This window comes from Ceratotherium simum, chromosome 30, assembly GCF_057802395.1.
Source record: "Ceratotherium simum simum isolate JZ-2026a chromosome 30, ASM5780239v1, whole genome shotgun sequence".
Taxonomy (NCBI): domain Eukaryota; kingdom Metazoa; phylum Chordata; class Mammalia; order Perissodactyla; family Rhinocerotidae; genus Ceratotherium; species Ceratotherium simum.
The window spans coordinates 15516775-15530147 of NC_141929.1; the positions used below are offsets into that span (position 1 = coordinate 15516775).

Below are 13373 nucleotides of genomic sequence, written 5' to 3' on the forward strand. Positions count from 1 at the left end.
TCTAGATGGACTGCTTAGCTATTATTAGCCACTGCTGAATTACCTAGTGCTTCCTTTTCCACTGCCTAAAGCCATCAGGTAACTGCTGGAAAGGCCAGTACTGTCCTCTGAGACGCTTTCAGCATCACCATTCCACTGGAATTGCTAGATTAAGAACCCTTAATTTATTTCCTCCATTACTCTTATATAACAACTGTTGACCAACTTATCCAAAAGGGAACACAACTATAATCACCTCTCACATCAAACAAATGTATAAAGAGCACATGGGACTACACCAAACTAAAAAGCTTCTGCACAGCAAAGGAAACCATCAACAAAACGAAAAGACAACCTAACAATTGGGAGAAGATATTTGCAAACCATACATCTGATAAGGGGTTAATCTCCAAAATATATAAAGAACTCATGCATCTCAACAACAAAAAAACTAACAACCCAATTAAAAAATGGGCAAAAGACCTGAACAGACATTTCTCCAAAGAAGATATGCAGATGGCCAACAGACACATGAAAAGATGTTCAGCATCATTAATTATCAGGGAAATGCAAATCAAAACTACAATGAGATATCACCTCACGCCCATCAGAATGGCTATAATTAACAAGACAGGAAACAACATGTGTTGGAGAGGATGTAGAGAGAAGGGAACTCTCATATACTGCTGGTGGGAGTTCAGACTGGTGCAGCCACTATGGAAAACAGTATGGAGATTCCTCAAAAAATGAAGGATAGAACTACCATATGATCCAGCTATTCCACTGCTGGGTATTTATCCAAAGAACTTGAAAACACCAATGTGTAAGGATACATGTACCTCTGTGTTCATTGCAGCATTATTGACAATAGCCAAGACTTGGAAGCAACCTAAGTGCCCATCAAGGGACGAATGGATAAAGAAGATGTGGTATATATACACAATGGACTACTACTCAGCCATAAGAAATGATGAAATCCAGCCATTTGTGACAACATGGATGGACATTGAGGGTATTATGCAAAGTGAAATAAGTCAGAGGGAGAAGGTCAAATACCATATGATTTCCTTCATTAAGTAGTAGATAATAACAACAATAAACAAACACATAGAGACAGAGGTTGGATTGGTGGTTACCAGAGGGGAAGGGGGGAGGGAGGAGGGCGAAAGGGATAATTCGGCACATGTGTGTGGTGATGGGTTGTAATTAGTATTTGGGTGGTGAACATGATATAATCTATGCAGAAATAGAAGTATAATGATGTACACCTGAAATTTATACAATGTTATAAACCAATGTTACTGCAATAAACAAAAATTTAAAAAATAAAATAAAATAAAAATAAATAAAAAATAAAAACAAATGTAAGAAAAAAAGAGCAAATGTAAGACTTAAAAATATTTCTACAACGCATAAGTCTTCAGAGTAAGCCATGAATTAAGTACCCACTTCAGCTTTACGCTTTTAACTCTAAAAATGAAGATAATATATGAGATCTGTGATCAGTTCAAAGGCAATAAACTATTAAATGCCCACATACAATTAACTCTAAGACACGGATGGTAAAACGGTCTGGTAAAGTAACTCATCATACTCACTGAGTTCTAGTAGAATGTGAAATAACCTCAAGTAGGAGATATGTTGCTGCATTCAAAACTAAAACAATATGGGCTCATCTCTAGGAATATACATGTTAAGGAATATTCTGGAAGGGGTGAGATAAGGACAGGAAGAATACTTCAGTTCATTAAAATGTTTTTGGTATTAGTTGATTTTTAAAAACCATATACACACATTATTTTGATAAAAACTTGAAACTATTATTGAAGAAACAGATTTCATAACATTCACTGACTAGATTAGTTGTAACTTCATTTCTTCTACAAACTGAGTAAAAAAATAATAATAATCCCAAAATTGGAGGGAACATCTGAAAAATTTATGCTTCAAAGATACTCCCAATAATCTTAAGAGTACTCAAAACATCATACTTATATTCCAACTACAACTATAAAGGGATACATTCTAAACAACAATTTGCTAAATAAATCTAGGGGCAGATTTTGAATCAAATTTTCCAATACCCCATACAGATGAACCTACATCTAATCTGTCTAAACTATACTGGCTTAGATATATTAGCCTTTTTATGAAGATCTATGTTATTTGATAACAATGATATTCATGATTTGGTATTAAGTATAAAAGAGTTACAAAAAAGAATAAGCCTTTCAAAGGGTCTTCAGAGAAGAACATGTAGGAGATGATGACTTTCTTCCCAATTCAGAAAGTCTTCTACTTATATATTTTCTAGTTTCACTTGGCACAAAATTCAACCACTCAGCTATTGAACGGAACTTCTGTATGTAGAACACACAGCACCTATTCTCCATAGCCAATCCCATTTATTTGTAAGAATTATTTAAAGTGTTGACCATATGCAATAAAGCAAGGGATGCAAAAGCTTTAGACACTGTCAGCTCCCACACCACCAGCTCAGTACTATAATCAAGATCAATTTCTTGGGGCCGGCCCCGTGGCTTAGCGGTTAAGTGCGTGCGCTCCGATGCAGGCTGCCCGGGTTCGGATCCCGGGCGCGCACAGACGCACTGCTTCTCCGGCTATGCTGAGGCCGCGTCCCACATACAGCAACTAGAAGAATGTGCAACTATGACTTACAACTATCGCTTGGGGCTTTAGGGGAAAAATAAATAAATTAAAAAAAAAAAAAGATCAATTTCTCGAATCTTTCTAATGGTCCCCAGATTGGAACCCCAGGAAAAGAGTGATACGCTGGACCACTTCCTGGAAGTACAGGAAGGCAGGACCCTCAATAAAGATACTCATTTCTCAATTCCTTCCTTCTCACAACTCACTCCCTCCCCACCAAACACAAGGTGTTATTAAAAAAGCCTGTTAACCAAAGGGGACAGCCGGCTTAGTGGTTAAGTTCACACAGTCTGCTTCTGTGGCCCAGGGTTTGGATCCCAAGCGCAGACCTGCATACCGCTCATCAAGCCACACTGTGGTGGCATCCCACATACAAAACAGAGGAGGATCGGCACAGACGTTAGCTCAGGGCCAACCTTCCTCACCAAAAAGAAAAAAGCCAAGGTTGTTTACATTCTAGGCTAGAGGGCATTACCTATGTCTTGGATCTGCCATTTCCTGATAAACTAGGCCAGCAGAACTTCTTTTTTTGGTACATTCACAATTTACATTTTTGTGACCTTACAGTTTTCAATAAATATCCAAAAGCCTTTGAGGAATTATATTTGCAACTTATGGTTAAATTAAAGTTACAATAAATATGTAGAAGCTGTACACAGAAATGGAGGTAAACTATGAAGTTACTTCTGTAAGTTATTTCTCTATAATCTCTATTAAGATTGGGAGATAGTAGCATAAAAAGTGCTTTATATTTTACAGAGTTCTATTTTATGTTGTTTCATGAATTCGCCAGATGCTTCAAATCTATTATTTTTTTCACTGTTCCCATCTTTGTGATGTCCTACAAATAATCTTAATAATACAGTGCTCACTCTCAATCCCAATTAACAACTATCACTTAATGTATTTTTAATATGTAGTTTCACTGTTTTGCAAAGTACTTTTGAAACACATCAAATCTTCTAAATTTTCTTTTCTCTCTTCCTTCTCCCTGGCAAGTGTAAATCCTGCCCATTCCTCTTCTAGAATTCTAGAAGAAATTTCATTCCATCTCCAGGGTACCTAGTTATATATCTGACCTACAGAAAAATTTCTCTCCAACTACGTATTTCAAGGCTAGTAGAAAACTCCATCCAGTTAGTCTCCCACAACTCCTCCTTTGAACCATCTTCACTGTCCCCTCGCCACCCTACATTCCTTGTGTGTTTAAACTTCTTCTCATCACCTTCAAGGCTCTACTCTCCCCCTTGCCTGCATCTGCTTTTATTTCCTCCTAGTCCCCCCAATTCCTGCCAAAAAGCCCCGCGAGCTGCCTGTTGCATAACCGCTCCCCCATTACCGTCTCCCGGGATTGTTAGCCCCGCTCCCACAAGCAGGAATGCCCCTTTTTGTCCAACCCCTGCTCCTTTCTGCAACACGCCCAGCGACTCCCCAGGATGAAGCTCCTCCGGGGACTCGCTCTCCAGGCGGGCGCCTCGGAGCAGGCAGCCGTGTCTTAACTTGGGTGGTAAGCCCGGGGGCAGAGTCGGCCCGCTCCGCCGGCGCAGCCCACGAGCACACCGCGGCTCCCGGCCAATCACCGCCGCCATCCTCCCTCTGGGGTGATGTCTTCAGGTGTCCGGGGAGAAAGCCCTGCGTACTTCCAGCCCCTCTCTCGGGCCAGGAGCGACCGGCCCCGGTCCCCGAGCGCGGCCGAGAGCGGCAGAGGTGGGCCCCCACCTCGGGTCCCGAAGGAGCCGAGTGGGCGGCGGCGGCCGGGCGGACGCCGGACCCAAGGCGTGGGCCTGGGCGGCGGGTGGCGCGCGGCCAGGGATGGGCAGCGGTGGGGACAGAGGCGGCCGAGGCCTCGGCGGGAGCCAGGCGTGGAGGCCCGGGCGGGGGCCGCGGCGCCCCCACGGGGCTGCGGGGCGGCTGAGCCGCCAAGCGGACTGACTGACGCGGGTCGGGGGTCGCCGGCTGCCTCGGCCACCGCGCGGGGCAGGGGCGGCCGCTCCCGCCCTCGCTCCCTCCCCAGCCCTCCCTCCCTCCTCACCTTCAGGACCCGGATCCCGCCCGCCCGGCGGCTCGCGGGCGCTTCGGGCGGCTCCACCTCCCCCATCGGCGGCGGCGGCTGCACACGGACGCCGGGCCGGCGCGACAGCGCGCAGAGCCTCGGCGGCGCGCGCGATCAGCCCTAGGCCCCGCCCCCCGCTGCCCGAAGCCCCGCCCCTGTTCCCGCCCCTCCCGCGGCCCAGCGGGACCTGCGTAGTTGCTCGCCTAGCGTGGCTTCGGCGCCCGACGCGGAGCTGCATCCTGGCGGGCGGGCTGCCGCGGGCCCCGCGGGCCCCGCGGGCGGAGCCGGCGCCACCACAGAGCTGGGTCTCCGCTGCTGACTGCCCTCGGTTTGGAGGACTGAGGCGCAGGGAGGGTTATTTACTGCTATCCCCGCCTCCTAAGTACCCGCTGGACAAGGGGCAGGGGGTGTCTGCACCTGTCAATAGTGATAGGACACTGCCCTCCGCAGAGGGTAACTCTTGTAACTTACCTCTCCAAGACGTTTCCTCTCTTGCTACTTCAAAACTGGCTTGTCACCCTCACTGGCAAAGCCATGGAATGGATTGTTGAGAATACTCACCTTTGCAAGGCCCTTTGTCTTCCTTATTAGAGTTGCTCAGACCTTTTCAGCAAATTCACACCAACCTCGTGTACAAAATGTCAACTCACCTCCCAGCCAAATTTTAATTCCCTTCTCTCCTCATATAGTAAAATTATCAGAATTCGATTCTCTGTCTCAAGCAGTAATATGGTCTGTGAGCCATTTTATTATTTGCAAGACTAATTCAGAAAATCTTTAAAAGTTCATTTATTATTTTCTTTTAGTTCCCGGATTAATGGTAGTTTTGTGGCTGGCCAGTGGGCCAAATTTGGAGTTAGAAAACCAGATTCCAAATCCCAGCTCTACCTCTTATTAGATCTATACCCTTGTGCAAGTTATTTGATCTAAGCCTTTGGTTTTTAAGCTGTGAAATAGAAATTCATATCTGCCCAGTGGTTATTGGGAAGATTTTGTGAATGCATACAAAATGCTTAGCAAGTTATAGGGATTCATAGTAGCCATTGTAATCTGAATTTCCGAATTTAAGATTCACTCAATTCCTCGTTGGGTACTCTCCTTGTTAATTCTGCTCTAAATTTTCCTAGGAAACTTTCCATACTTCCGGATTTTTAGGTCTTCCCCCCATTACACAGGTGTTGATGAATCTTTAAGCAACTTGTTCAGTACACATTAAGGAATTAAACAGCAAAAAACCCATAATTTCTTGAGCTTTGAATAATTGGTAAAGATGGTATCACCTATTAGCCATTGTTTCAGCTTGCCTAGTCCAAACTAAGTGTTTAGAATGGTTTAGTTGTAAGCTTAGTACAAGAGAGTTTGAGATCTAACTGTGCCCCTCTCCTATGAGATATGTATGCATTTGGAGATATTTTAAATTCCAAGACAAAATTTGACTCTTGCAAAGATTCTGACCCCGTACAAATTATTTCTTCTGTAAAAGTTTGGTCACTATTTTCTCCCTTTATGTAAGTTACTTTGTATATATCAAAATTCCAATTGCCGGTAATCTTTGTCTCATTTTAATGAATTAAAAATGGTTTGTCTCTGTGAGTCTGGTGTAAGGTGAAAAAAGCTCTTAGATTGTCTACCTCCTGGGTTTTCTTTCTACCTTGAAATTACTTTCAAGAAAGCTACTCAAAGTAGTTGGATTCCCATTTCAGTTCTTAATGGGTAACTTCTTCCAGCAAGAACACTGGTGTGTAAGGGATAGGCACCAACATGGAGACAAAAGTGGACTTGACTAAGGGCGGACAGGCAGTGGAAAGAATAAAAATGTGGTTCAGAATTAGTGTTCCTAAAAGTCTTTTTTTTTTTTTTTTGTGAGGAAGATCTGCCCTGAGCTAACATCTGCCAATCCTCCTCTTTTTGCTGAAGAAGACTGGCTGTGGGCTAACACCCATGCCCATCTTCCTCTACTTTATATGGGACGCCGCCACAGCATGGCTTGAGGAGCGGTGCGTCGGTGCGCACCCGGGATCTGAACCAGGGAACTCCAGGCCGCCACAGCAGAGCGCGCGCACTTAACCACTAGCGCCACTGGGCCGGCCCCGGAAAGTCTGTTTCTTGAGGTATCACACATTATCTTTTCCAGATCTCATGAGCAGAAGCTCTTTACTAATTGATCACGTGAAAGGGAAGGATTTCGTTCCAGGACTAGCATTTGAGTTCATGCTGGGGAAGAGCAGTGGTAGATGACTGGTTTGTTCTTTTAATTAATGGGATAGTGGACTAAAGCATCAATTCAGAATACAAGCATATGCTAAAAGTTATGTATTTACTACTTGAACAACAGTAGTACCACTTTCAAAAAGAAAAAAAGCAAGCTACCACCCAGATATTACAGGGGATAACTTATGATGCAGCTCTCTTTAAAGGTCTCCATGGTTTAAGATCCAATTCAGTTAAGTAGGGACAACCAGTTGATTCTTTTCTTTTCAAATCATGTACTGTCATTAACATTTTATACTGTTTCAAAGGTCACATATTCATGTTCTCCCCCAGTTCAAGGCAGTGTGTATTATGTATGCCAAGGGTTATGTAACTACAATTTCTGGAAATGGTAAACAGCTGAGACTAACCCTAAAAATAAATTCCTCTGGGATTTTTTGTGCAAAAAATCCATCTGCCCTCACTGCAGGTTCATCATTACAAAAATCACTGTTTGGACCAAGCTAAGAGACAGAAAAGTCATTAGACTCCCTCCTCTCTCTATCCTTCCTATAAGCAGCTGTGCGTACCTTCTCCACGTAGCAGGGGGAGGGACACACACACACTTTATGCCAGGAGCTTTTCCTAATCCTCACTACAAAATGGAAAGAAGGTCTAGAGAAGAAAAGTTCATGTCTATCAGATTTGGTAGAGGAGCCATAAGAGCTTACTACATTCACTTATTTGTATCTAGTTCCCACTCCTTTGATGATCGCAAAGTGATCTTTAGGTGTAAATCCCTTGTTGTTCTACCACAGGTTGAGCAGACTTCGACATTCCTTATTTTAGTTCCAAATAAACAGGCAGTATTTACCCGGCTTCAAGGTTTGAAGGAATTTTTTCCTTGGACATTTTTATATTTTTTGAAAATGGAGACAATTGAGCTAGGGGAGGAAATAGCATGGAAAACCCTTAAAAGGGACAAAGATTAATTTGGTCCTTCTGGATTGAATTTCAAATTTGAACACTACTTCTTGTACTGTTAAGTAAATGTCTGGAGTCTATTACTTGCTCAACTTTTCTATTGTAGCTTTTATATTTTCATCTAATTACATGTAGATGAAGTTGTCAACTAAATTTAATATTAGGCACAAAGATGAAGTTTAACTAAGCCACATATAAGGAAAGATTATAGAAATGTCACTTATCAAACAGTGCCAAAGGGCACTTCTGCATAAACTAGATAATTGCCAAGGCCTGCATCCTTCTCCTTCTCAATTAGGGGACTGTCACACTCTCCCTTTTCTCAATCAAGGGACTGCCAGAGATCACCTGAGTAATAGAAAACCAGCAGCTTCCAACTTCCAACCACTCTCACTTCTATAGAAGAATTCATATAAAACAGATCATGAAATATAATTCATTTTAACAGGTCAAGCCTTCCTCTTCCCAGTCACAGATATATTGGAACAATTCACAAAAAGCTTATAACCAAACCCATGACCACCCCTAATACATGTGTCACCTTGATATGACTTCTTTGCCTTGTGTGAGAATTCACCTAAGTGGAAAAGATAAGCATGGAAATAATCATATAGTTAAAATTTCCAATTGTACTTTTCACTGCCTGTAACTACAAGTTTTTTTAAGTTGTTCAAATCCCTTTCTTGGTGAGATTTCTGTGTAAACGGAACATTAACAGGTCAATAAGTTTAGCTCAAAGCTCTGGAATAAGAATTCATCCAAGGCTTCTCTAATCCACTTGTAAGAAGCGAGGAAGCAAATGTGAAATCATTGAGTATTGACTTTTTATTATTAGTCACTGTTCATAATTTGTTTCAACCAAAAGACAATACACACAGCAGAATTCTAATGCATCCCATGTAGATGTTTACATCCATTTTATTCCTCACTCGCCTCTAAGACTTATCATTTAATTTTAAATTTTTTTTACATCTCAAAAATATGTCTGCAATAATTAGAACTTCATTAGCTGTCCCACTTGGAACAGCCTTTTAATATTTTTACAGTAAAGAAGATGTGATGGGGCTTAATGAAAATGTAACTTACAACATTATGAAAGAAAAGGGACTTTACAGGGACACAGTGGGAGTTCACAGAGGAAAGAGTTCAGAAGCTCTTTCCCACGGGGCCCCCAAATAGAAAACAAAAACAAAACACACAAAGCCCAACAGCAGGTTCCAAAAACAAAAACAAAAAAACTCCAATGCTCCATCTTGAAGCCAGAATCAGCCTCGTGGAAGTTCGTGAAACAACCGTGCAAGCTGCTTCAGCATTTTCTTCTGTTTTAAGTGTTTCAGGTCCTGGAACCTGGAGATGGGACTCACTCACTACTATTGCTTGAAAAAGAGTTATTCACTTCCAGTTCTACAAGCAGCCCCACCCTCCTGAGCCAAAGCTGGTCCAAGTGTTTTAAACTTCAGGACTTGCAGAGCAATTTTCTTTTCAGTGATCCTCCCCACTCCCAACTCATGAGTACACAGCCGTGCACTACCTCTCCACCAACCACCAAGTTCATGAATAACCACTTTTTGCTCTCTAGCTCCTTCTTGATTTAGGACAATGTGGATAAAATACATTCACTAGAAAAAAATATACACATTCAAGCTTTTTCTTTCTCCTAGTTCTCATGGCCCAAATATTTTCTAATGCAGAAGATTATGAAGTTGAACCTCAAAAACAGTATCCCCTAACTTCCAACTTCTTCTAGAAGAACATAAAAATGGAAAGCATGTTATATAGTAGATGCAAATACTCAAACTGTTAGTGCTTGACAGTTTTGAAAGTCTAGTTTCTTACATAAATGAGACAAACAAGGGGTACGAACCACATCTATAACCTGGCAAGAGGAAAGAATTTCCTCCCAAATGTTACATTGAGGAATGTTTCTTTAAATGAGAAAGACCTGAAAATGAACAGATGATCATAATACACAGCATAAAACATTCCATGACTGTCCAAATCACCTCAAGGTTAACAGCACCGGAGCATCGTGGGAGAAGCTTCTCGGGTACAGCACCCTGCCTACAGTTTTTTGAGATTACTTAGATGAATTCTCCCTTAGGATTCCTGGGGAAGAGGGGAGGGTAGGATACAAACTACTCTAGAAGAGGGAAAAAATGAGGTAAAAGTGCATGTGAAATTGTCCAAGTAAGTGTGTACAGGCTCACTGCTTATCACCCTGGAGTTATCAAAACAGCCATGGAAATCACTCTTTCCTCATAATGGCTCTGAAGTTGTAGATCTATCTAAATTTGCTCCCCCTTGAATGCTTATACTAGGGAAAGAAATTACTGAAATGTGCAAGTATTCATAGAAATTAAGAGATTTCTCCTTTAGCAGCAAAGGCCAAGTGAGAGGAGAACTAATTCTGATCCTAGAAACTAAGGCACGCTGAAGCTTTCAAAGATCTAATCATTTGAAACAGTCTTCACAACCATCAGTATCCTAGGCAGTTATGTGGCCGCTAGTCCTTGAGTATGGTGCTCAGGTTCACTCTCTGAAATCACTTCATATTCTACACAGCACCCTTTGTGTTAAGGCCATGATTTTTATTCCTTCTAGACAAAGCTATGGATGATCATATAATTGTACCTCAAAACTATGGTGACCCAAGGACATGCTTTGTTACTAGAGTAGATCCTTTCCAGCTCCATTAGCTAGCACTGTCTTACAGCATGGTCTTCAGCAGATTTCTGAGATTCAACTCAGTTCAACTAAAGAAACTTGAGCTGGTTAACTATAAATGCGAGAGAAAAAATAAAGCCTCTACCACAAAGAGGAATGTTAGACAAATTCTATTCAAGAAATCCGCTGATATTATGTTAATCCTATCACGTTTCACAGCATTAAGTATCCATCCAATGAAATCAGTCTACAAAGAAACTTTTAAAGGCTATTCTTCATTGCACAGGCAGAGCAGTTGTCTGAAATATACACTAGTCCACACTTACTTTACTGAAAGCTATGCACAATATCCTGTTCTTGACTCAGTCAACTATTTACCCAGTGGAGTAAGTTTTAGCAAATCTTGCTCTTATATATTAGTAAGACCAGAAAGTTTTCCCTTTGGAGCCTTTAGTTCAACTCCAGTTTGTCAAATGTCAGGAATAGTCTAGCATCTGATACAGAGCTAGATTTGACAAGACACTGAAGATTTTAAGTAAAGGCATGGTGAAATGGAAGGAAAAAAATGGATATTTGTACCCAGGTTTAAGACCAAAGCCAAAGTATTCATTATACTGTACTCAATACAGTAATGATTGCAAACATTTTAAGAGCAAGGTGGGCCTGAACTTTCCTTTCTTCCTCAGTATATCAGACATGGCCCCTGTGCACCTGAACGTACACAGTACATTCAACATGTGCCACAGGAGATTCACCTTACCACATTCCAGAAACTCAATGTTAAGGTTTGATAACACAAGGGTCCTTTCTAAAAAGCACTCGGCACTCTCACTAGCTTAAAAGAAGCTCCAGACCTCAAGTCTTTGAGGCAGATATTCATGAGATTGGCCTCTCTCAAGAGATCAATCTCTCAGACTCAGGTAAGGATATCCCTACCCTATGGTGTCCACAGGACTTCCTCTGACATAGGGGGCAAGGAAGCTACAAGGCTTCATTCCAACACCATAAAGTACAATATAGGAAAGATTTCTTTAACCGTGTGGTCTTTATTTCAGTGCCAGTGTTACAGATACAACACAAATGTTCCAGTTAGAAGAAGGAATTCAAACGGAATGCCAAGGTCCAAGCCAGGCTCAGGAAATAAAAAGGGAGGTTTGGAGTAATGCAGATGACTCCAATATGCTCTAGGATGAGTCTGATACTCACTCTTCCTATGGGCAAAGGTGCTTTTGTTAAGGAGTCTCATCTTTAAAAGTAGTGAACTCCTCTTTCCACCCATTTACCATAGTTCAACAGGCAAGTTACGGGCTTAGGAAAACTTTAAAATTTGTGGTGGGAATAGGGGCATTAATAACTATTAATATATATATATATCTTTTAGAAGTTGTCCACTTTGCACTTTAAGGGGCATCAATTTTGAAAATCATGGAGAGTATTCATGACTACAGCTAAAGAATGGAGAAAAAGGGGAGCTGGAAGAGCCTTGGAAGTTTCTATTACAAATAGAGCACCATATCCTTCACGCCAAATCTCAACAAAAACTCTTTTTAACTGCATCTGTCCAGTGTTTACAAATAATCTCTCAAAGTCTGACCAGTTCTTGGTATCAAACATACATACATGTGTGTGTCTGTGTGTATACAGCAATGCACAGAAAAGGCTACCAGGAGCCTAATGCCTCTTTCAAACAGTAGAAAAAGGCAGGGCTCCCTAATTGTCCATTGTTACATTTCCATTCTGAATGCCAGATGTAAAAAGCGCCTGAAGATGGTAACCCAGCTAGTGAGGAATAAATACCCCACCTTGCCCAGTCCACAGAGAAACACAGTAGAAAGAAGGGGCAACTCTTTGCTGCAGAGACAGAGTGAGTGTTTTCTTGCCATGGATTCCAGTCCTCTCCTCCAGACCAGCTGCTTATTTCCTCAGGGGCCCAGGGAATGTTGATTCTGGCTGTAAATGTGGGAAGGGTGGAGAAGTGCGAAAAAAGGAGAAGAGGAGGAAGAGTGTGAAGTAGCCTCCAGAAGCAGCCAGCCTCAACAGTGGAGGAGAGGAGATTAGTCTTTAACAATGCTTCACGGTCAGCAATAACTTTAGGAAAATCCTCCTCAACAGTTCTCTTCAGCTCCTCATGCCCATGGTACAGTTTGGGGGGGGACTTGCCAGCGATCACAACCTCCTTCCCAGAGTTCCTTTGATTGAGTGGGATAAGAATGAGAATGGTGCCAGACCCTCATTGCCAGGACTGAGGGGGAAAGTTGTTCACCTCTGCTAGATCTTGCATTGCTGAGCCCTTGTGATTATATGTGAGCTTGATCCGCATTCGCAGCTGTTGCTGTGAGAAGAAAAGAGAATCACAAATTATACAGTGAAATAAAATCTCTAGAATCTGTCCAGTCCACAAATAGACTTTGTGTGTGTGTGTGTGAGGGAGATCAGCCCTGAGCTACCATCCGTGCTAATCCTCCTCATTTTGCTGAGGAAGACCGGCTCTGAGCTAACATCTATTGCCAATCCTCCTCCTTTTTTTCCTTCCCCAAAGCCCCAGTGGATAGTTGTATGTCATAGTTGCACATCCTTCTAGTTGCTCTATGTGGGATGCGGCCTCAGCATGGCCGGAGAAGCAGTGTGTCGGTGCGCACCCGGGATCCAAACCCGGGCTGCCAGTAGCAGAGTGCACGCACCTAACCGCTAAGCCACCGGGCCGGCCCCCCAAATAGACTTTTAATCTTAGAGAAAACAAATCACTTTAAAGCAAAGCTGTCTCTTAAAAATAAAACACAGGCAAACAACAACAACAAAAACCACCTAGTACTCTAGCTATTAGCCAAGGAAC

General features: G+C 42.3%; 2 protein-coding genes across 3 annotated transcripts in view; both read right to left on the reverse strand.

Moving 5' to 3' along the window:
* PHLPP2 (PH domain and leucine rich repeat protein phosphatase 2) overlaps positions 1-4757 on the reverse strand; it is a 69997-nt gene extending 65240 nt beyond the window's left edge. Inside the window, exon 1 of one of the 2 annotated variants that reach the window (XM_087419993.1) lies at positions 4682-4757. In XM_087419993.1, coding sequence (XP_087276119.1) covers positions 4682-4747 — 66 coding nt within the window. In that variant the 5' untranslated portion in view covers positions 4748-4757. Of the gene's footprint in view, positions 1-1577; positions 4507-4681 lie in introns of those variants that run through there. The other variant, XM_087419994.1, reaches the window with a different exon arrangement.
* A 3921-nt stretch (positions 4758-8678) lies between these two features.
* The window catches only part of AP1G1 (adaptor related protein complex 1 subunit gamma 1), a 77701-nt gene continuing 73006 nt past the window's right edge, over positions 8679-13373 (reverse strand). The window contains exon 23 of the mRNA XM_004431805.3: positions 8679-12872. Within this exon, the coding sequence (XP_004431862.1) occupies positions 12771-12872 (102 nt within the window). The 3' untranslated portion in view covers positions 8679-12770. The remainder of the gene's footprint in view (positions 12873-13373) is intronic.